The 23,215-nt window shown below is 39.9% G+C and overlaps 1 protein-coding gene across 10 annotated transcripts in view; it reads left to right on the forward strand.

The window, feature by feature from the left end:
• The window catches only part of Cdc42bpa (CDC42 binding protein kinase alpha), a 210,120-nt gene that overhangs the window by 51,584 nt on the left and 135,321 nt on the right, over positions 1-23,215 (forward strand). For 8 of the 10 annotated variants that reach the window (XM_031391080.1, XM_031391090.1, XM_031391084.1 and 5 more), the window contains exons 3-4: positions 14,998-15,081; positions 19,021-19,116. In XM_031391080.1, the coding sequence (XP_031246940.1) occupies positions 14,998-15,081; positions 19,021-19,116 (180 nt within the window). Of the gene's footprint in view, positions 1-8,151; positions 8,310-14,997; positions 15,082-19,020; positions 19,117-23,215 lie in introns of all 10 variants that reach the window. The other 2 variants (XM_031391100.1, XM_031391093.1) reach the window with 1 other exon arrangement.

Raw genomic sequence — 23,215 nt, forward strand, 5'->3', positions numbered from 1 at the left:
GATGTATGTACACATTCAAATGTGGAGGCCAGGCTTTGATGTGGTTTATCTTCCTTGGTTACTTTCCACCTTACCAGATGAGATAGGTCTCTCACTGAACTTGGAACCTATTGATTTAATTACTCTTGAGCTCAGTTTTCACCTCCTTACCTATGGGATTACAGATGTTTGTGATGTGATGTGTTTGGGTTTCCCAACTCAGGTTCTCATGCTTGCATGGCAAGCCTTTTACCTAGTAGTCATCTGCACAGGCCCCCTCCTTTTGCTGGTACTAGAGATTGACTCCTGGGTCTTGCATGTGCTAGGCTATTGCTCTGCCATTGATCTATATCAACGGACCTGTTTTTATCTTTTAATTTTGCGACATGGTTTACTTAAGTTTGTGGGGCTGGCTTTTTAAATGCAGTGTATGGGTTATGCTAGCTTTGACCTTGCCGTCCTCCTGTCTTGTGCTACTGAATAGCTGGGATATAGACTGGGTTTCCATTGCACCAGTCTTAGAGATTAATAAGGAAGGCAGATAAACAAACCTAGACTTAGGAATTTTTTTTATGAATGGGAAACCTTTTTATGAAACAGTTATTTAGTACTCCATCTTAAAATGACTGGTAGAATAAAGCAGTGTTCTTTAAAAAGAGTAAAAGCTGGCATTTCCCAGAAGACTAGAAATTAGTGTCATCAGTCAGCTTTGTTTCTGAAGGTACTGTCTACCTTTATTTTAAGGTACCCTATTGGAATATATGGTCTACAGTTAGGACATATCCAGCTAGTGTTAGAGTTATCCTTTTACATGATCATGCCTGGTACATCACCAATAAAACTTCTATTTTAACAATTTATATTTATGCTACAGAAAAGAACACAGAGAGAGAGGATATGCCCTTGGAAGCCCTGGAGATTTACCTCAGAAGGTACTTCATTAATAGGGCGCCTGGTATCTCTTCTTTTAACTCATTCCAAATCTAGAAAGGAACTACTTACTAAAAGTACTGTGGACCTATCTTCCTTGTTGGGAATTCCATTTCATACTTAGGAAATGTGAGGCCACATCCTTCTCCCTCAGTCTTGTTCTGCAGCGAGTACTGGGAGGGGAGTGTTTGGAGCAGTGGGTACTGCTTAGAACACTAGTGTGTGGGTGTGAAAGTCCTTATTAGGAATTTACAAGGCTGCTTTGCTTTGTCAGCAGTCTGGATCTGTCCTAGATGGAGGCTGAAGGATAGCCAGGGCTTAGAGTTATTTTCTGTAACAAAGAACTCTGCTCCTTACAGGGTCAACTCAGCTTGTGTGTATAAAGTTTGGTCCAGTCCAGAGCTCATTGTGTAAGTTCTTGACTATTATCTTAACTGACAGGCACTGAGCTGAGAACAAAGCCACGAGTTCTGGTATTTACCTTTAATTCAGCCCATAGGAAGCTGAGGCAGGAGAGTTTGAGGACTGCTGCCTCTGCATTCTGAGACTGTCTATTGGTGGGGATGGTAGATGGGGATCAGGAATTCCCATTCCCATCACCATACTAATCCAGCATGTCATATTTAAGCATGTAAAAATGCTTAGAAATCTGGTTTGGGGGCTATGGTAGGCCCAGACTTTTCCCAGGACTTGTGCATTCTAACTAGGATGTCCAATTTTACTGAAGAGTAGCTGCTTTCTCAGAGACACCTTTATTACCCAGCCTGTTTCCTAGGAGCAGTTAGCCAGTCACCAGGAGGTTGCCAATAGTATGTATGGCCTCTTGTTAATGTCATATTAGATACTTCAGATTTGGGCTATAAGAAGTCAGTATATAGAGAAGAGGCTTTATCTGGCACTCTATTCTTATAGATAAGAGCTTTGATTTCTGCACTGAAGTCATAATGAGATAGCACTTTACTAAGAAAGGGCTTATATTACCCAAATGACAGTTTACAAACACTCAATGGATATAGGGAAAGGAGATATCTCTGACAGGTTTGGTATAATTTATTAGTGTAGCCATTACTGAAAACAATGTGGAGGTTCCTCAAAAAACCAAACATAAAACTAGAAATGGAATTGTCATATTGTCCACTAATCCCAGTGAATATTTCTCTAAAGGAAATGGCATCAACATACTACAGAGTTGCCTGCATTACAGTATTTATTACAGTATGTTCACAGTAGTTAAGATCTGGAATCAGCTGATGGGTGAATGATTAAAGAAAATGTGATACATACACACATACATGTGGGATATCATTCAGACACAAGAATAGTGAAATGCTGTCATTTGTGGCAACATGGGTGCAACTGGAGGACATTGTGCTTAGTAAAATTTACTGGTATTTAGGTATGCTATTTTTTGTTTGTTTGTTGTTGCTTATGGGTTTCATAATCTGTGACCATTGTAAATCTGCTTATAAGACTTAGGGGGGGAAGAGAGAGAGAGAGAGAGAGAGAGAGAGAGAGAGGGAGGGAAAGGGAGAGAGAGAGAGAGAGAGAGAGGGAGGGAGAGAGAGAGAGAGAGAGAAGGAAAGGGAGAGAGAGAGAAGGAAAGGGAGAGGGAGAGAAGGAAAGGGAGAGGGAGAGAAGGAAAGGGAGAGGGAGAGAAGGAAAGGGAGAGAAGGAGAGGCGCAGAAAAGCTGTTCTCAGTTATTTGGGAGCTAAAATGGTTTGCATTCATAGGATGGGAAAGAAGAGAGAAAATGAGGAGAGGGAAAGGGAAGATATAGTGGTCACTAAAATGGGAGAATGGCAGGAGGATAGAGAAAGATTAGCTTAGATAATGAGAACCCAAAGATGGTTGGGTAGGGCAAGTCTGTACTGCATTAGGGTGACTGGAGTCCACCCCAGTTTACCATGTATTTCAAAAGCACCCACACAAAAGTGTTGAGTGTCACAGGTCTTAGAATACCAGTGGCATCAGTGCTATCATTTACCGGTACTTAGGTATGCTATTTTTTGTTTGTTTGTTGTTGCTTATGGGTTTCATAATCTGTGACCATTGTAAATCTGCTTATAAGACTTAGGGGGGAGAGAGAGAGAAAGAGAGAGAAAGAGAGAGAGAGAAAGAGGGAAAGGGAGAGGGAGAGAAAGGGAGAGGGAGAGAAAGAGAGGGAGAAGGAGAAAGAAAGAAAGAGAGAGGGAGAGAGAATGATGTTAATTATTTATTTCCTTTTCCTGCCTGAGTTATGATCACCACAGTGACAGAAGCAGTCCCAGTTAAAGCTGACTTACAGGTTTGCTAACTCTTGAGCTGCTTTGTCACTGTTCAGTTTCTCTTCCCTGGTTCTCCCAGAGTCACTGTTTAGTTTCTCTTCCCTGGTTCTCCCAGAGTCTACTTGCTTTAACACTAAACCAGCTTGTTTGACTGAAAAAGAGGTTTCTTTCCTTGGGATAACGTTGGATTTACAGATGCAACCGAAGTGCTCATACACATCCTGTTTGGATTGATTATAATATAATGTCCCTTTAGAAAAGTGTGGGAACTTCCCATATGCTTTCTGCTCCTTCCCTGTCCTCCCTCCTAGCAGGGTGATACATCTAGGGCCTCATTCATCTTACACCTGTTTTTACTTTTTAACTTGACTCAGTATGCTGCCCAGGCAAACTATAAACCCACTTTGTAGTTCAGATAATCCACTTGTGTCAGCATCTTGAACAGTTGGAATTACAGGCCAGTGCTAAAAAGTTAGGTTTGCTGATATCTAATTATTCTGGTTTTAAAAGTGTTTTAATTTCTTCTTTGATAATTTTTATATATTTTGATCATATTTTCCCCCCTCCAACTTCTTCCAGAACATTCCACACCTCCCTATCCACCTAACTTAACGTTCATTCTTCCCCTTAAAAAGAATAAATAAACAAACATAAAAACCCCAAAAAACCAAAACACCCCCGCAATACTCATGAGCATAGGACCTGCTCTGGAAGGGGTTGATGTGTCCAGTGTCACTTGATTGAAGAGAGCTGATTTTCCGTTTGTTAGCAGCTGTCGCTTGTGCAGTCTCTTGGTGAAGGGTGGGGCTTTGTGCCCATTTTCCCTGTGGCTTGCACTTGTGCAGCTCTTACATATGCTATTCCAGCTTTTGTCAGTTTCTTTGTGCATCTGCTCTGTTTGCCTGGAGAATGCTGTGTTCTTGAAGTCATCCACCACCTCTGCTCTGACAGTCTCCTCCTCTCCCCTTTCATATATCCTCAGCTTTTAGAACAAACACTCCGAAGTTCTCCCTTTGTGTCCATTGGCCAGTTGTAGGCTCTGTTAATTACTATGTACTTAAAGAAGTGGCTGCTCTGAAGAGGGCCCAGGGATGCACTGACACGGTATAGCAGTGTGTTATCAGGAGTCAGCTTTATTGCCATGTTCACTTATCACAGTAACAGTAATAGGTGTCTCCCTAGGGCCCAAGATCTCTCTAGTCACAGGTTCTTGACCTTCCTAACAGTGTCAGGTACAGGTTATGTTTCATGGAGTAGGCCTTCATTCATTCATATGAATATATTCATAATTGCTATTTTGGAATCCTTGTCTTATGCTTCAGTTAAATTGCTTTTTCTCAGGGTCTGGGTGCCAGTTTCTGGAGGAAGAATATTGTCGTATCTCATGTTTGTGATGGAATCTATGCAGCTGGATATCTGTGGTGTTTCTTTGGTGTAGCTGTCTGGTCATGCCTTTGTTGGTGGGCATTCATGTGTAATCCTCTTCTGCTCACCCTGGATTTGTAGAATTATTTAAAATATTGTTCTTCATCAACTGATATTAGTCTTTTTGTTTTTTATTGTTTTTATGGTTTATCCCTTCAAATATACATTTTGTCATTTCATGAGATTGAGGAGTTCAACTTTATCAGGATCTCCCATTAAAAGCCATCAAACTTAATGTGGAATCAAACTGAAGAGTTTCAGCTACTTTTTCTAAAAGGCTAAACTTTTTTTCCAGCTTTTGATTTCCAAGCATGTGTATCTAGTGTGGGACTGCCAGACAGTTCAGCCAAGCTTACACAGCCACTGGCTAGTGCAGCAGAGTGGTGTTTCCGTAGGAGCATTCAGGACAACTGTTAGAGGACACTTGTCAGCCTTAACCCATGTGAGGCAATCATTGACAGAAAGGAAAGAGGTTTCTCATCTCTATTTTTCAACACATGCCTTTTGAGTGTAAGAGCTTGGGTCCTTTCTTTAGAGGCACAGCTTTCTCACCCACATGGAGCTTGAGTGCTGGGTAGAAGGAGACCGACACTTACTTTTAAACAAAAGAGAGGAGAGTGGAGTGACTTTGAGATTTACCCCTTCGGAGAGGAGTCTTCTGATCGTTTGGAGTGATGAACATGCTACGTTTAAGGTGTCTGGGAGTCAGAGTCCAGCCACTTGGCCTCTGTGTGAGTCATCACTTGTTGGTCCTTTGAAATCATGTTTGGAAATCAGTGAAAGAATTGGCAGGAAGGAACCAATGGGAGAACCAAGTACAAGAACTGAAGCAGACAGGGAATGAGTTTATAAAGCAGAGCAAATGTGTGTGGGCCTCTCCACTTGGGGGTGAAGAGAAGACTGGACAATTTTTTTCTAGCATTTATGCCCAGCACTGTTGTTTCCTCTGTATGTGCTAGTCTTGGCCAGGAGCTGTAAGCCCTGATGGAGGGAGAGAGCAGAGTACTCTCTGTCTGTAGTGCTCAGCATGGTGTGTTACTCCCTGGGTTAGGATCATGCTGTCATTTGGCTAATGAAAGCTATACTTACTGGTTTTTGATTTGGGTCACAGCCTAATTAGCAAGAGAAACTGGCATTTTATGGCACTGGCCTCCACTTTGTAATTTGGAGCACTTTTCTAGTTACCTTAGATTTATCTATTAGAGCTTTTTAAAAATTAATCATTTTATTCATTTACATTTCAAATGATATCCCCCTTCTCAGTTACCCCTCACCAACCTCTACATCCCATTCCTCTTCCTCCCTTCCCCTTTTCTTCTTTGAGGGTGCTCCTCCACCCGTTCGCCGTTCCAGCATCACCCTATGCTGGGGCATCAAGCCTGCCTCCCTCCCTTCCATTGATGTCAGATAAGGCCACCCTCTGCTACTTGTACCCTCTGTATCTTGAGTCCTGGCTTGTCCATGTATACTCTTTGGTTGGTGGTTTAGTTCCTGGAAGCCCTGGGTGGTCCAGGTAATAAGAAGACTGGTGGTCCAGTCTTCTTATGGGGTCATAATCCCCTTCAGCTCCTTCAGTCCTTCCCCTATCCCTTCCATTGGGGTCCCTGGGCTCAATCCAATGGTTGCCTGTGAGTATCTGATGGTTGCCTGTGAGTATCTGTATCTGTATTGGTCCAGTGATGGTAGAACCTCTCAGGGAACAGCCATACCAGGCTCCTGTCAGCAAGCGCTTCTTGGCATCAGCAATAGTGTGGGGGTTTGTTGTCTGTAGACAGGATGGATCCCTGGGTGGGATGGTCTCTAGATGTCCTGTCCTTCAGTCTCTGTTCTATTTTTTGTCCCCGTCTTTCCTTTGGACAGGAATATTTCTGGGTTAAAAATTTTGAAGTGCGTGGGTGGCCTTATCCCTCTACTGGGGGTTGTGCCTATCTACAGGAGGTGGTCTCTATGGGTTGTGTCTCCCCTTTGTTGGGTATTTCTGCTAAAGTCATCCCCATTGGCTCCTGGAGCCTCTTGCTCCGCTGGAGTCTGAGACTTTCTAGAGCCTTCTTACAAAAGATTTTTTTCTTTTCTCTTTGTAAACCTGACTTTTTGTGTCTCTGTGTATAAAGTCCATTACATGGAATTGTAAAATTTACTTTCAAACACGAGGAGATAATAAATAATGAACACTTAGAAGAAGCAGGGAAATGCTATACTAAAATGTGCTTTGTAGAGAAATGGCATTTGTGAGAAGGGGTGCCATGTCACTTCCTTGGGGGAAGCTGGAATGGCAATGACATTTTTGTTTTTTGTTTGTTTGTTTGTTTTTGGATTTGGAAGGAGGGCCTTGGAAACGTTTTTAGTAGACATGCAGAACCAGGAAAGTTGGAGACTAAAAGCTGGAATGGAATTTTAATGGGACAAGACCAACAAAAGAGATGATGGGGAGGAGCTGGGATCAAGATTTCAAAGTCCTGTCATCCTTGAGCAGTGATAGGGACACTTCTCTGGGGCTCAGAAGGAGAGAGAAGGAGAAAGGTTCTTGGGACATGGGGGCATTTAAATGTGATGTTAAGGAGTCTGGTCTAGATACATACCGTGTGTGGTAATTGTGGCCATCAGAGCAAGTAGGGCAGTGGTAGCACGTGGTGCTTCAGAACCCTGGGGACAAAGGCTGGCTGGACTTACAGGTTCTTACAGGCTCACCTGAGGCTGGGCTACTGAAAGAGAGAAGCAATAATAAAATATAGTTATTTCACAGAAGGGATTGACACAAAGATTGAAATACTGTAAGATTATGATCCCTCACTAGGGTAAGTGAGTCAGATAGGTAGGGACAGACAGCTGTGCTCAGCCCTACTGCATCCAGGATTCAGACTGCAGTGCGGGCCGGGGAGTTTGGAGCAGCAGACAGCCCAGTGTCAGTTGAGTTAGTCACAGACACTGACAGGGAGACCTCCCTAGGCAAATCAGAGTGCTTAATTCATGACTGAAGGTGTTTGAGATTTAACATGAGAAGATCTATTTCTTTTTTGATATACACTGGCTCTATATGTGTATTAATTAAACTATGTACAATAAAAACCTCACACAGATCACTAATGATCGTTTGTACTACTTTAAGACCGAGTCACCCTTATCCTTAGAGATAGTGTTGGCTGGTCACTTCTTACTCACTCCTAATGCAACACTCCTCTAGACACGCACAATCGGTGGCCTTTACAAGCTGAGCTTAAGAATGCACAGACCCTAAGCAGGTAATTATTTCCTTTCAAGTATTTTGTGTTCTGCCAGGCTCACTGGACAGGCTCACCTCTGGCATGGATATCTGATAGGAATATTTCTGTCAGTTTGATAATTTTTTCTCCTATCAATTATGCTTTTTTTTTTGTAGACAAACCATGAAAATAAATTAGTTTTGAAAACTATTATAAGAAATACATACACCATGGGAAACAATAAAGAGTAAGATGCAGTTGAAGTTCGGCAGCTCTGAATTAAGAATCTTCTCTCTACAACACATGTCAGTTACTGCTTAACTTAACGCTGGGTTTTCCTTTTTGCTTTCAGGAAAACCTTTAACTTACGCCCTGGGTGTTACCTGTCCACAGCTTCCTGGTGGCTCACCGCTTCTGCCTGCTCCAGCCTTGCTCCGGCAGCTTCCAGGCTTCTGGGCTTCAGAGCTTGTTGTGAAAGCTTGCTGCTTTGGCCTGCTACCCCTGCTTCAGGTGTCAAAAGCTTTTCATTAGCTTGCTTCCTCTCATTACCTGGTTCCGTATATGTCCAAATAGCTTAGTACTAGGGCCTGAAAGGGAAGAGTACCTGTGGGCATTTCCTTTTTTCTAAGTCTCTCTGGCTCAGGCTCCCCTGAGACTCCTGGGAGAGGAAACTCAATTTAGTGCATGTTTGCCTTTGATGATGCGGGTCTGTAGTCCAAAGGACCCACAGGCATGGGCACGCCGTATTTTGTCATCTGTGTCTTTAGTTTGTTGGTGCCCAGGATGTACTAATTTTAAATATCTTGGCTATTGCTGCTCTGTGTATAAATCATGTCTTTTTATCAAGAGCACATTTCTGACTGTTTAGTAAGTGGTTTATAGAGATTTTAGATTTTAGCTTATTTCTTTTCTCTCTCTCTCTTTTTTTTTAGTGCTGAAAATTGAACCTAGGGTCTTATGTATGTTATAGGCCAGTGCTTCCATAGAGCCATACCTCTGACCCTAAACTTTCTTTAGTACTAATACGATTGATATTCACAGATGAGTTTTTCAGTTGTTTGTTTGAGACAGTGCTCTCTCTGAGGGTGTTCTGGAACTCTGGCCTGGAGTGTGGTATGTAGCCCAGGCCACTCTCTAGTGTGTTTGGTTGGTTTTGAGACATCTTGGAGTGTAGCTCTGGTTGTATTGGGACTCCCTATGCAAAGATCAGGCTAGTCTTGAACTGGAAGCTGTCTGCTTGCCCCTGCCTCCCCAGTGCTGGAGTTACAGGCATGTTCCACCCCAACAGTCTGCCTTCCTGTTTTTTTGTTTTTTGTTTTTTAAGTCGGGTGTTTTTTAGAACACCTAGTGTAGGGATTAAATGAGTAGCATATGCAGTGTTTAGCATACATAGTGCATATGCAATACAAGCTTTTTCAGTATTAGTGGAAATAATGGTGGGTGCTACATAAGAGAGACTAAAAAGGAAAGAAAGAAAGATAAAAAACAATAAATGGTCAATAGCTACACAGTAAAATCCTGTTTTCAAAGGTGAAACTTTGAAAGCCTGATAGGGGAGCATTGTGAGCCAGACTACTACAGGCTCCAGAGAATCATACAAAAGATGGACTGTCACCAGCCTTATTTCTAGGTTTCAACATCCATGCCATAATATGTTTGCAGATGAGAATATTGATCGCTTATATTCTTCCACGTGTATGCCCACATGAGTTACAAAGCACTCATCTCTCCAGAATGTATTTCCTGAGTACTTGTTGGCTCCTCGGCGCTGGCCGTATAGTGAACACAAAGGCACAAGAGCGTGTGGGGACAGTAAGCATTGTACATGGTTACCTGTGAGCTGTGCGTAGATATCATGCTAAGTAATTACAAGCATTAAGGGGAAAGGGAAGCAGAGGAATGTAATGGAAAGTCTCACAGGATGTAGTGACATTTCAGTGAGGGAGTGAGGTAGTGGCGCTGTGGAGATGAAGTGTTCTAGGGCTGGGGGAAAGTACCTGCAAAGGTGCTAAGGTGGGGTTGTGCAAGGTGAGCATTATGGTGTGAGCTGAAGTGAGCTGAAGGTGAGGAGTAGCGGCCAGGGAGGCCGGCAGGCCGTACCGTTTATGATGAGGACTTTGACCTCTTTTTTTTTGTTTTTTCGAGACAGGGTTTCTCTGTGTAGCCCTGGCTGTCCTGGAACTCACTCTGTAGACCAGGCTGGCCTCGAACTCAGAAATCCGCCTGCCTCTGCCTCCCAAGTGCTGGGATTAAAGGTGTGCACCACCACCGCCTGGCGACTTCTTTCTAACTTCAGGAAATCACTAGAAGTTTGGATCAAAAGAATGGTGTCACCTGAACTACATCTTAACATTGTGTTTGTACTGTTGAGAAAAGATTGTGGTGAATGAGGACAGGTAGGAAGGTTAGGTAAGGCATGATGGCAAGGCTTAATTGGGCCAGAAGAGATGGTTGGTAAATTCTGGCTGTATCAGAGGTAGGCTAGATTTCTGAATTTCAGACAAAAATGCAGAACTACTTGGATATTGAGATCCATGAAATATAGTGTAGCTATCCTTACTCTAGAAGCTCTAGCCACACACAGCTAAGCCCAGCAATTAGTATAGATTTGTCACATGCTGATCATTTCTGTACTGTGTGCAGGTTTTCTAATACCCAAGACTGTTTAATAGAAAGAATTAAAGCCATCTCTGCTGTTTTAGAAATGTATCTATCTTCTTTATAATTTTAAGTCCATATTAAATTTGTTTTGAGTGTGTGTGAGTATGAGTGAATGAGTGTGTGTGTGTGTGTGTGTGAGTTTGGGGGGGCGTGGAATCCAGAGTTTTGTATTTGCTGTGCAAGTGTCCAGTGCTGAGCTACACACCCTACTCTAAGGAAGTACAGTGTAAACTGCCATCTTCTTATGTGACGATTGACTTTTCTACTTTGAAATACAGGGTCTAAAGTGGGAGTTATGAGACAAGTTTATTTTTGCTGTTTTTCTACTGCCATGGACATAGAAATAATTTGTAGTTTTAAGAGAGAGGGATAAATCAGTGATCACTTTGGAAGCTTCATATTTTTTTTCATCATGGCATCAATTTGATAATTCTGGAATGTTTCCTTTTTTTCCTTTTTATTTATTTATTTTTTTGGTTTTTGAGACAGGGTTTCTCTGTGTAGCCCTGGCTGTCCTGGAACTTACTCTGTAGAGCAGGCTGGCCTTGAACTCAGAAATCCACCTGCCTCTGCTTCTGCCTCCCAAGTGCTGGGATTAAAGGCGAGCGCCACCACCACCCGGCAATTCTGGAATGTTTCTTGAGCTGTTATTTTCCTAAGCCACATATCATTCTAGAAAAGTTTTTAGGCAGCTCATGGAACCGTTTTAAGCTATTGTTGAGAATGTTTTCTCCTTTGCAGTGGTCTGGGCTTCCTTACTATCATGCATATGTGTGGACTGAGTTTCTTGTTGGTCCTTACCGTACACCACCACACGTATAGCTAATGTTCATGTTGTGACCAAGATGAAGGCTATGTGGTAGAAAGGCAAATAAAAATCTTACCTCTGAAGAACATTAGACGGATTTCATTTTCTATTATTTTCATGTTTATCCTTTTAATATATGGCACAGGCATTTATGATTTATGTACATATATATAAATTATGATCTAAAATGTTTTATAAACTTATGTTTCACATATTGTGAGCATGAGCTTTTCTCTATCAAATAGTATTCTTAACATTTCTCCAGTCACATGAATAATTCTCTGTTGGTTTATTGTATTTGTCCATTTCCTCTTTAAGAATATTTAAGTTAGTTCGGTATTTTATTACTGAAAACCATACTGTGTTGAACTTTATGACTTAGCTTTTAATTTATTTGTAGATATTTTCAATTGAAGGTGTTTCTGTCATAGTTATAGACATAAAGCTAGAAATTGAAGAGCTGTTTCTCTTAGTACTGAAGGATTGTGAGATGTATTGGCTGCTGCATAGTAGTAGATGAGTAGCAGATAGGAGATGGGGAGAGTGGGTGCTTCATAGAGACTCATGGGAACAACTCACACCTACTGAATACTTAACTGGACACCAGGCCCTGCAGTAAGCATTATATATGCATATTAATTATTTTGATCTTTGCTACATCTATATAAGGTTAGTACATTTATTAAACTCACTATTTATGAGAAAACTGAAACATTGAAAGAAAACTGCTTTAAAGAGAAAACCTAGAATTATACAGTTAAATGATAAAACTAAGATTTAACCAGTAGCCTGGCTTTAGATTCTGTTTTGCCACCATCTTCCAGACAGACAACCAATCAGTGTTGTTCAGAGTGTTCAGTGGGCACTGGCCACTCTCGTTGTCCCCTCTCTGTGACCTGTGTGACACAGCTAAGCTTGTTCTGAGTCTAGTATTCCTGGACTCTTGGAAGGGAATTCAGTGCAAATACTTACAAATTACTGTATCAAGGCTTGAAGCAGCACTCCATAATACGGCTGTTTGTGATTCTGAAGTAAAGCCATGTTTTGTTTTGTGTTTTTACAGTAAGAGAGATTAAGAAAAAATATGAAAAATCTGGTATTATCACATTCTAAGTGAGTTACAAATTTTTTGTTGTTGTTGTTTTTTGGGATTGCAGTGGATGGATTGAACACCTGGGTCAAACTCTTAGCATAATGCTTGACATCTGAACACTCACTGTGTTGTTGGGCATGTTGAGTTAGAGGACAACTTGGGGGACAGTCCTCACCCCTGACACGGGGTCTCTGGTCTTTGCTGCTCTACTGCGTCCTTGGCTACCCTGCCTGGAAGCTTCTGAGTGATTCTCCTGGCCACGCCTCCCATGTTGCTATAGAAATGTTGAGATGACTGCCGTGCACCACCACCTCAGGCTTTTCACAGGGATTCAAGGACTGAATTCAATTCGTTAGGCTTGTTTGTGCAGCTAGATATTTTACTGAGCTTTTTGCCTGACATATCTTCTACCTTCTTAATTGACTATGTAACTGCTTATGACAACTACTGAGAGATGTTATGCACTGATTTTAATTATGTTGTCATATTACTTTAATAACAATATGATCTAGATATAAATGAAATGTTCTTAATATGCAGATTTGCTATTAAAACATATTAAGAAATTAGAACTTGGATTAAATCTATTTTTTAAAGATTTACTTATTTTTATGTGTATGAGTACATTGTAGCTGTATAGACAAATGGCTGTGAGCCTCCATGTGGTTGTTGGGAATTGTGTTTAGGACCTCTGCTCACTCCAGTGAGCCTCACTCACTCAGTCCTTGATCACTCTGGCCCAAAGATTTATTTATTATTATGCATAAGTACACTGTAGCTATCTTCGGACGCACCAGAAGAGGGTGTCAGATCTTATTACGGGTGGTTGTGAGCCACCATGTGGTTGCTGGGATTTGAACTCAGGACTTTCAGAAGAGCAGTCAGTGCTCTTATCCACTGAGCCATCTTGCCAGCCCCTTAAACCTAATTTTTTATCCTTGGGAATACTCCTTTGAACTGTTCAAAAGATCTGTACATTTTTTTTTTTTAGCCTGCACAATAGGGTATTGTTATGTTAGCTTCCCATTACTATAACAAAATACCTCAAATAATTCGCTTATAAAAATTTTTATTTTGACTTATGTGTAGAGAAATTTTAATCCAGCAACAGGAATGCTCTGGATCTGAAGATATGATCCAGTTGTATGGAATGCAGACACATGCTGGATTACAGTATGATCTGGCTGGAATACAGACACACCTTTTAATCCCAAACAATAAAGGTTAAATTAGTTTGTAGAAGGAAGGAAGCAGCCATAGTTGAAAGTGAAGTCTAACTGAAGGGCAGACAGAGTGACAAACCAGAGAAAGATTTGGTTCATGCAGTCAGAGGCAAAGTAATCCAGTGAGGGGCTGGGAGAAGCCAGATTGACTCAGTCATCCTAGAGAGGGAGCCAGAACAGCTGAGCTCAACCAGCCAGCCAGAGTTCAGAAAGAACTGGGAAGGGTGAGCTTGTTCAGCAGCAAGCCTTAGAGACAACAGTTAACTCTTGGTGGATAAAAGATACATTTGTACTTATGGTTTTGGAGAGTTCAGTGTGTAATCAATTAGCTCCTGCCTTTGGGCCTGTGGTGAGGCAGCATACTGTTCTGGGAGTGTGTGGCAAAATAAAACTATCCACCACTCGAGTGGAGCCTGATAGGAAGAAAGAGAGGGAGGAAATAATTAAGTCAATTTCTAGTCCACAACCCCAGCAACTTAAAGGTACCCAACTATTATTAAGTGATATATAATAAAGTGCTTATTCCACACCTTTACCACTGTATGGACATTTAAGGGGCACCTAGTATCCAAACTGTGGCATGTATTTGCTTTCTCCAGTGGTGCCTCTCGGTTATGGGACTGCTGCCCATCAGTATCAGCTTTCCTTTTCTGTAGGTTAGGTCCAGCCCTGTAACAGACCTACCGATCTGGAAAGGCCCAAGGAAATTATCTAGTTAAACAGAAACAATGTTGGAAACAGAAGTGTAATTAGTTTGTTAACAGTGAGAATAGTCTTACTTTATTTTTCCTTGGCAGTTTCTTTATTTGTAACTGGACATATAAAATAAGGATTTGCTACCTTTTTATTGTTGGAAAGGACATGTACAGTCCACAGTTTATAAAACTGTTAGTCTTAATTGTCCTTTGGTGGGAATTGGGGGAGGGAGGATAAGGATGAATTGGAATATATGCATAGTCGGCAAGAATGTGGACTAAAGAGTTTTATCGTCTTCAGTTCATTTTGTATTGCTTGATCCCCCAGAACATCTCTCCTTTGGTAGGTAGCTGCATTCTCTGATACCTGTGGGAATCTGGCATCATTATCTCATAAGACCAACTGCTTTCATATTATGTATCTTGGTTAGTTTCTCAGTAATAGATGCTGAGTTTAAATTCCTGTGTAGAAAACTTTGAAAGGAAGATAAAATGTATAATAAGCAGCAGACACTATTGACAAAATCATTTGCTTGGCGTATGTTCACTAATATAACTTTTAAGTTTGACATTATTTAATTTAGGATCTTAGAATTGAGCAGCATTGAAATAATTGATAATTGGTATTTATTTTTTCTTACAGAGAGGAAAATGGAAAATGGATAAAGTAAGCTTTTTTGCCATATTTTAAAAGGTGTATTTCTATTATCTTTTCTAGGTTGCTGTAGTTAAACTAAAAAATGCAGATAAAGTATTTGCCATGAAAATTCTGAACAAGTGGGAAATGCTGAAAAGAGCTGAGGTAAGTCTTAGCTACTCTGCAACAACAAGCGATGGCTCTTAGGTTGGTTTCGTTTAGACTGTTGTAAAACACGTTGGTAGTAAAAAAATCTTTGTACATGAATTTTTGAGTACTTTTGTGAGCTTATGTATAGTCTGAATATGTAGCAAGGTGGACTCAAATTATTAGTGCATTTAAGCTTTCACCAAAATTAACTTTGTGTGTTTGTGAAAAAGAAATTTCAAGATGAAAGAAGAAAGAGTATCCCCGAAGCCGCGTCCCTCAGAGTGCGGTGTCCCTCAGAGTGCGGCCAGTGTGCGGCTGGCAGATGAGGGGATGCGGCCAGTGTGCGCTGAGAGATGAGTGTGATCTGTAGAGCCTACAGTGGAAAGAGGGCAGACGACAGAGTTGTCCTCTGCCCTCCATAAGTGTGTACGGTGGCAACTTAGCAGACATGCATGCACACATGCGTGTACACTTCCACACACAGGCAGTCAACATGTAAAAAGATAGAGAGGTAGAGGAAGTATGAAGTGCTCTTAATCCCAGATGTTGCTGTGGCTGCCCTGAGAGCTCCAGTCTGCAAAGGGGGGTTGAAATGATCTCAGGATAAGTTTTCCATGAAAGGATTTTGTAGCTTGTTTGCATGTTACAACTTTAACACCTTCCAAGTTAAACTTACTTGAATGGAAATCCTGGTCTTGGGGTGGGGAATATATGTAAATGTTAGAAGCTGTTGCTTAAATAAGTGTTTTAATTATTTAGAGTGTGTAGCTGTGTGTGTTTTTCAGCACACTTGCCAATTAACAGATATTATCATGATTTTGTTGTTGTATTAAAACTTTGTTACTGACTTTCTGAAAAATTAATGTATCTCATGTTTTTGGTTTTGGTCTTTTGTTTGTTTGTTTTTTTGGTGTATGTGGCCATCAAATATATGTTAAACTATATACTTGAAGGTAGATTTAAAGTTACTGGGCCCATCTAGCATTTAGGAGGTAGAGGCAGAAAGATTAAAAATTTCAGTCTGTCCTAAGTTTTATAGCAAATTGAAGGCTAGCCTGGGCCACAATGGGAATTTGTCACAAACAAACAAACAAAAAACAATGAATTTGATACTCTGCTATAAAAAAATGGAAATTTTAAGATTTTTTTTAAATTTCAAATTCCATTTAGTTTTCAAAGTGAAAAAATTAGACTTTAAATATTCTCTTATTATTTGAAAAGATTTCTTTGTAACAGTATTTTTTTGAATGAGAAAAGCCTTTATTTCTATTTTCAAGAAATGAGAAGCCATACTAGGTATAATCATTAGTATACTTTGTATTTTTGACTAATGATTTTGTCTATTATTATTTATTATTATTGTGTGAGTATGCATGTGCATGATAGGTATGTATCAGTCTAGTCATACCTGCCATGATTCTTGTGTGTGAAAGTCAGGACACTTTTAGGAGGTCGTTTTTGCTTTCTTTCATGAGATCTGGGGACTAGACTCAGATCATTAGACCTGAATGGCAAGTACTTTGTAGGGGCTGAACTATCTTGAGGGCACTGTGCATGCAGTTTTGATATGCTGTATGTGATTGCAAATTTCGATAAATGTATTTTATGGAAGTTCTTAAGAGCCCTATGACAACTTTGCAGAATTATCATTTATAAATGGACCTCATTTATCTTCTGTTTCAACATAGGAATTCTTTTGTTTTAATTTTTAATTCTCCTTTCATATATTAACATCACATCCAGTTTCCATTTCTTTCTCTCCTCCCAGTCTCCTCTCATCTCCCAAAATCCAGTCCTTCTGGTTTTTCTTCAGAAAAGAGCATGCCTCCTATGGACAGCAACCAAACATGCCATATCCAATTGCAGTAAGACTAGACACCCCTCCTATTAAGGCCGGACAGGGTCCACAAAGCAGGCAACAAGAGTCAGAGACAGCCCCTGCTGCCACTGTTAGGAATACCACAAGAAGACCAGGCTACACAACTGTAACATGTATGCAGAAAGCCTAGGTCAGACCCATGCAGACTCCCATGTGGTTCTCTGAGCATCTATGAGCCCAGCTTAGTTGCGAAAGTGAGAAACTAAGTTTAAGTTAGCCTTGCAGTCCTAGCAACCCTTTTGTTATACTGTGGGTATTGTTTTGTTGAGACATACCATGTTCTCTGGCTAGCCAAGGGTGGCCTTATGCTCATGATCTTGCTTTCACTTTTTAAGCACTGGGATTGTAGGTCACCACCTTTTGTTTATTGTGTTTTTAGAGACCTAAATCATGGAGGGAATTTAAAAACAACAATAACAACAACAACAACCCCCACCTGCTCCAAAACCCAGAAATTCAAAAAACTCATTTTTTTTTGAGATGAATTTTTTCATTCAGAAAATATGATCGAAGTTCTGCAGCACCTTCACACTACCAGAGTATCCATTTATCATTGTTATCCTAGTTAATACTGATCAAGAACAGATCTCCTTAGCAGGACCACTGTTATGGTTAATACTGATCAAGAACAGGTCTCCTTAGCAGGACCACTGTTATCATGGTTAATACTGATCAAGAACAGGTCTCCTTAGCAGGACCACTGTTATCATGGTTAATACTGATCAAGAACAGGTCTCCTTAGCAGGGCACTGTTGGTACTTGCTTATTTCTTTGGCAGCTGTTCTGTGTATCGTATGGGGTTATCCTGCCTTCTTACTAGATATCCCAGCTGACAAAAGCAGCCGAGGACAGTTTACATCAGGCAAGTATCTGGAACGTGCCTTATAGCTACCTAATACCCATGCTGCCAACAGAATAGCTCAATAGTTAAACATTTACATAATGCCTGAGACTGTCTCTATAAAGTATGTGAGTGTATGTTTGTGCACCAGTGGAACTGAGGATGCCATGAGTGTGTGAAGCGTAATGCAATAAGATTGGGTAATAAAGTAGTTGTTGAAATTGAGTGACAGGACATTGGGGGAAGGAATTATGTCAATCTCTCTACTTCTGTATGTTTGAAATCTTGTAGTTTATTATAAGTTATCTTTCAAAACTTTCTTTTTTACTGAGTAATTTGGGATAAATTAGAATTTACAGTTAAATTTGTTGTTTTGACTGATGTCTTCAGAGTTTTGTTTAATTTGGAGTTGTCAGTCAGGTAAAGCAGTGATTGCTTACTAGATTCCAGCTGGATTGTCTTTAAAAATCTCAGGTCACTGTCATTTAAGATAAAGCCTGGAGAGGGCTTTCTTGGGTTTTGTCAGCCTTCTAAAATATTAAGAGCCATACTGTGATTTCAGCTAAGCTTTATAGCAGGACTTAGTAGAAAGTAGGTAACATGATTCTAATTTCTTCTAAAGTGAATTAAGAATATGTCATAGATGTAGTAACTTGACCGACAGTGTAACTGAACATTTCAGATGGTTGAGATTTATGTTTTTAGTGTTTTCTCTGATGTTGCTGTTTAATTCCTGGCTTTGGTGATTCTGCTTGTCCAAATAAGTCTTGTGTGTATATACATGAGCATGCTAGGGCTAATTGTGTGTTACTTTGTTTTGTGGATCATGGGTACTTAATTTTCCTTATGGGTAACCATTACCAACTGTAAGAGCTGAGGACATAGCTCCTGGGTACAAAGATTGTGCCCATGGACAGATCTCAAGTTCAGTCCTACGAACTATAGCACACAATCCCAAACTCAGAAGCACTTACTATGGCCATCCTTTTTTATGTCTTTAACAATGGCGAAGTAGATAAGGCGAAATTGGACATTTATATCATCTGGTTAACAGGTTGATCTGTAGTTAAGTTAAATAATTTTGTGAATTTTTCTGTTTTGGACTATAGCAATTCTAAAAAATATTAAACTTTTAAGACTGTGAGCAATTTTAAGAGATTTTGAGCAATTGTTTACAATAGTGTTTTCTAGGTTTGTATAAAGTATTCTTTAAAACATTTTCTCTCCCTTCCAGACAGCGTGCTTTCGTGAAGAAAGGGATGTGTTGGTAAATGGAGACAATAAGTGGATAACCACTCTGCACTATGCTTTTCAGGATGACAATAACTTAGTAAGTAGTAGTATATTTTTTATATTTGTAGTCTTTTGTTGGCCAACTTTAGCATTATATTTTAAAGTATTTCTTAAATGTAGATGTTTTTTAAAATAGAAAAATTACTGCATTTCACAGAGCATCAGCAGTACACTTGCTATTAGTCCTTAGCACACTTGAGCATGTAACCCCTTGCTATGAGAATTGTTTGTTTGAGAAATTTGATGCTCTTTTATTGAATTCGCTTATGCCTTTAAATAAGAAATCCCAAACTAAATCCAGTCTGTTTTCATTTCCTTCCATTAAATTCTATAGGCGTGAGTTTGAGTTTTTCTCTTTATGACTCTCCCAATGTATTTTATTAGTGTGTTCTGAGTTTTAAAAGTTTACACACTTTCCCAAGTGACCATATGCTATATTAAGTTGAGCCACATTTATATTGACATCATGGACCACTTCATAAAAGCTTGGGAGGAACTTAGAGAAAATTCAGAATATTAGAATCTGTACCACTTGAATTAATAGAGGCACTGGAAATAAGGAAGGAAAAGTCCAAGGGTAAAGGAGTCGAGTTTGTTCCAGCAGAGCAGGCTGCACCTTGGCCTGTTACTCAGAGCTCTCCGTCTTTGATGCATTTGTATTTCCAGGCTTATATCTTTTAGGAATGCATTCATGTCTTGAGATGCTGCTCTGTTCCAGACTTGACAACTAGCTTAGAAAGCATAGGGCAGGCTTTGGAGTCCTAGGCAGTGTGTGCACACTTCTGCTTGCTTTAGATGGGGAGCAGATGGCACACTAAGTACTAATACCAACGAAGTCCGCCTTGGTGAGCAGTAAGTTTTATTTGGGTTAATTGCAGGAGCAGAAGTGACTCAAAGGCAGCTCTGTCACCATCATGCATCATATGCAGCATGTGGTTTGTAGTCAGAATTGTTTTATAAATGACAGGGTAAAGCTTTGCATGTGTTCATTGTTCAGTGTCAGAGTGAATGAAATGTGTTCTACTTGGAAAGTAATAAAGGCTAAAATTCTGTCCATATATTCTTTTGGAGATTTATCACTGTGAATTTATGCATTGCTTAAAGTCTACATTTTGTTAGAAATATATAAGTAAATATTAAAAAGTGATTTTAAATCCTGAGTCTCCAATGTGAGTGTTTGTTATTAAACCTGGGTCCTCTGCAAGAGCATCAACTGCTCTTATTGTTGAGTAGTCTCTCCAGCCTCCCAAATGCCAAATTTCAAAGAGCAGAAATTTGCCAAAAAGTATCAAGATGAGGAAGAAGCATGAGCTGCTGTTGCCATTGTGTCTTCTGAGTTACTTAGTCTGATTTGCCTTCTTTGCATAAGATTTTAGGATTTACCTTTCTTCTTCAGTGATTTTTCTCTGAGAGCAGTAATCTATATATTTTCAGTTATATTAATTATATTGGAATAGAAGTAACAGTATTTCAAAGAGGGTCAAAATAAAAATTCTTGTCATTTACAAAAGTTGGAATTCAGAAGTCTTAGTTATTATCAGAGGCATTCTTTTAAGCATTAAGTAAATGAGTGCATGCATCTGAGTTGTAACTACTGTGCCTAGCATGTACAGGCCCTAGATTGCTCCCCCCTGCACTACCCAAAACAAACCTGGAAACCACCCATAAGACCTATTTTGGAGCTGAAGCAATAGCTTAGCAGTTAGGTGCACTTGCTATTCTTGCAAAAGACCTGAGTTTAGTTCCCAGCAACCACAGTGGGCAGCTTACAGCGGCCTAGAACTCCAGCTCCAGAGGAATTATCCTCTTACTTGACTCTGTGGGTACCCGCACATGCATACACTCAGGGTGCATGTAATCTCATTCATATTAACAAACAAATCTTTAAAAGGTATTAGAAAACAAAACAGTTTAAGAATGTAGACAAATCTAGTTTTATATACCCAAACAGAAACAGATAGTAAAGATATTTATTTTGCAAAGTAACTTTTTTGATTCAAATAATTTTTATTATTACTATTATTATTATTATTACTACTACTACTACTATTATTATTATTTTATATATTTACTTTACATCCCAATCATTGCACCCCTCCAAACCACTTCCTCTCACAATTCTTCTCCTATTCTGGCGTCTTCTCCTCCGAGTGGGTGGACTACCATGGCTGTCCCCCTGTCCTGTCACATCAAGTCTTGGTGAGGCTAGGTGCATCCTCTGCCACTGAGGCCACACAAGCCAGCCTAGCTAGAAGTGTATGTCCCACAGCACAAAATACTCCAGTTACCCGGGACCCACATGAAGACCACACTGCACTTCTGCTACATACGTGCAGAGAGGCCTGGGTCCAGCCCGTATATGCTCTTTGGTTGGTGGTTCAGTTTCTGAGAGCCCCAAGGGTCCAGGTTAGTTGACTCTGTTGGTCATCCTATGGAGTTCCTATCCCCTCAGGGACTACAGTCCCTCTTCCTATTCTTTCATAAGAGTCCCCAAGCTCCATTCACTGTGTGGCTGTGGGTGCCTATATATGTCTGAGTCAGCTGCTGAGTGGAGCCTCTCAGAGGACAGTCATGCTAGACTCCTGTCTGTCTGGGTCAGGTACCACAAAGTAACTTTTAATCATTCTTTAAGTAACCAAACATATGTAGTGCCATATAACTCAAGAAATTTGTGTTAGATAATTTCTATACATATATATGAAAATCTATGGATATTTCTATACGCATACTATGAAAAGTATAGAGTTATACCACAATTTAATATATGATACTAAGGTGTGAATAGAATATTTTTCTTAAGAAAACTCATTATATTCAAAGCTGCTGTATTAACCACTGATACATGAAATCTTTTTGTTTTTGAATATTATAAATCTTTATGTCTTTGAAATTAGTAAAATTTATCTTTTTCTCATATGTTCTTATTCAGACTGGTCTTGAATCTGCAGGACTTCTGCGCTTTGTTTTGTTTTCTTGTTGTATGAGTATTGTTCCCTTGTAATATTATGTAATATTATGTGGAGTTTGAGGCAGGTAGTACAGCTCGAACCTAGGACCTTGTGCATGTTAGAATCAGATTTGTGGATGGTATAGCCACTGAGTTCTATTATCACCCTGACAGTTCTCACTGGGCCTGGAGCTTGGTACTTCCTTTCATATTGGACTTTTTGTTTGTTTGTTCTTTTGCTCGTTTGTTTTCTGAGCAGGGTTTTATTATGTTAGTCTAGGTTTAAGTTTGTGATCCTCCTGCCTCAGCGTCTTTCCCATGGGTTATGATTGCGGGTATGTTCTAACACCCCTGACTAAAATGTTGATTGTAATTGGGTTGCTCACATCAGCAGTGCTAGGTAAAATAATTTATTTTGGCTGGCCTCTAACTTGCTATGTAGCCTGGGCATCACCTTGACCTTCTGAACCTTTTGCTTCTACCTTTTGAGTGCTGGAGTTAGGATCAATTAAATGTCACCATGTCCAGTCTGTGCAGTGGATAAAGATTCGTAGAAGTAGATGATAACTTGGGAAACCCCATTTTTACTGTTGACCATCGAGTAATATTTTTTTAAAAGCAATTCGTGTTGTATGATATCTTCAGATATTTTGGAAGTCTGATATAACAAGAATTGAGTATCCTTTCAAGAGAGAAGCCCTTGGTGAAGGGCCTTCCCTATCTTTAGCCCATGATTATATCCTCAATGTTAGGTACATAATAATCCCAAGTGGTGCTCAGTAAATATATACTAAGAAATGAGCTATGCTCTGTATATAAATATTAGTCTATTTTTTTTGTTGTTGTTGTTTTTTTGAGACAGGGTTTCTCTGTGTAGCCCTGGCTGTCCTGGAACTCACTCTGTAGACCCGACTAGTCTCGAACTCAGAAATCCACCTGCCTCTGCCTTCCAAGTGCTGGGATTAAAGGCATGAGCCACCACCACCCGGCATATTAGTCTATTTTAATTGCACTTTTTTGTGCCTTAAAATGTGTTACTTGCTACAGTTCTCAATGAACTTCTTTTAAATTAAGAGATAAATTTTGCTTTCTACATTTGGCTTCATTTCTTTCAACCTGATAATGCTATAGAATTTTATTAGATTGAATTAACTTTTTATTTATTTATCATATATATATATATATATAT

The sequence above is a fragment of the Mastomys coucha genome, unplaced genomic scaffold, assembly GCF_008632895.1.
Source record: "Mastomys coucha isolate ucsf_1 unplaced genomic scaffold, UCSF_Mcou_1 pScaffold1, whole genome shotgun sequence".
Classification (NCBI taxonomy): domain Eukaryota; kingdom Metazoa; phylum Chordata; class Mammalia; order Rodentia; family Muridae; genus Mastomys; species Mastomys coucha.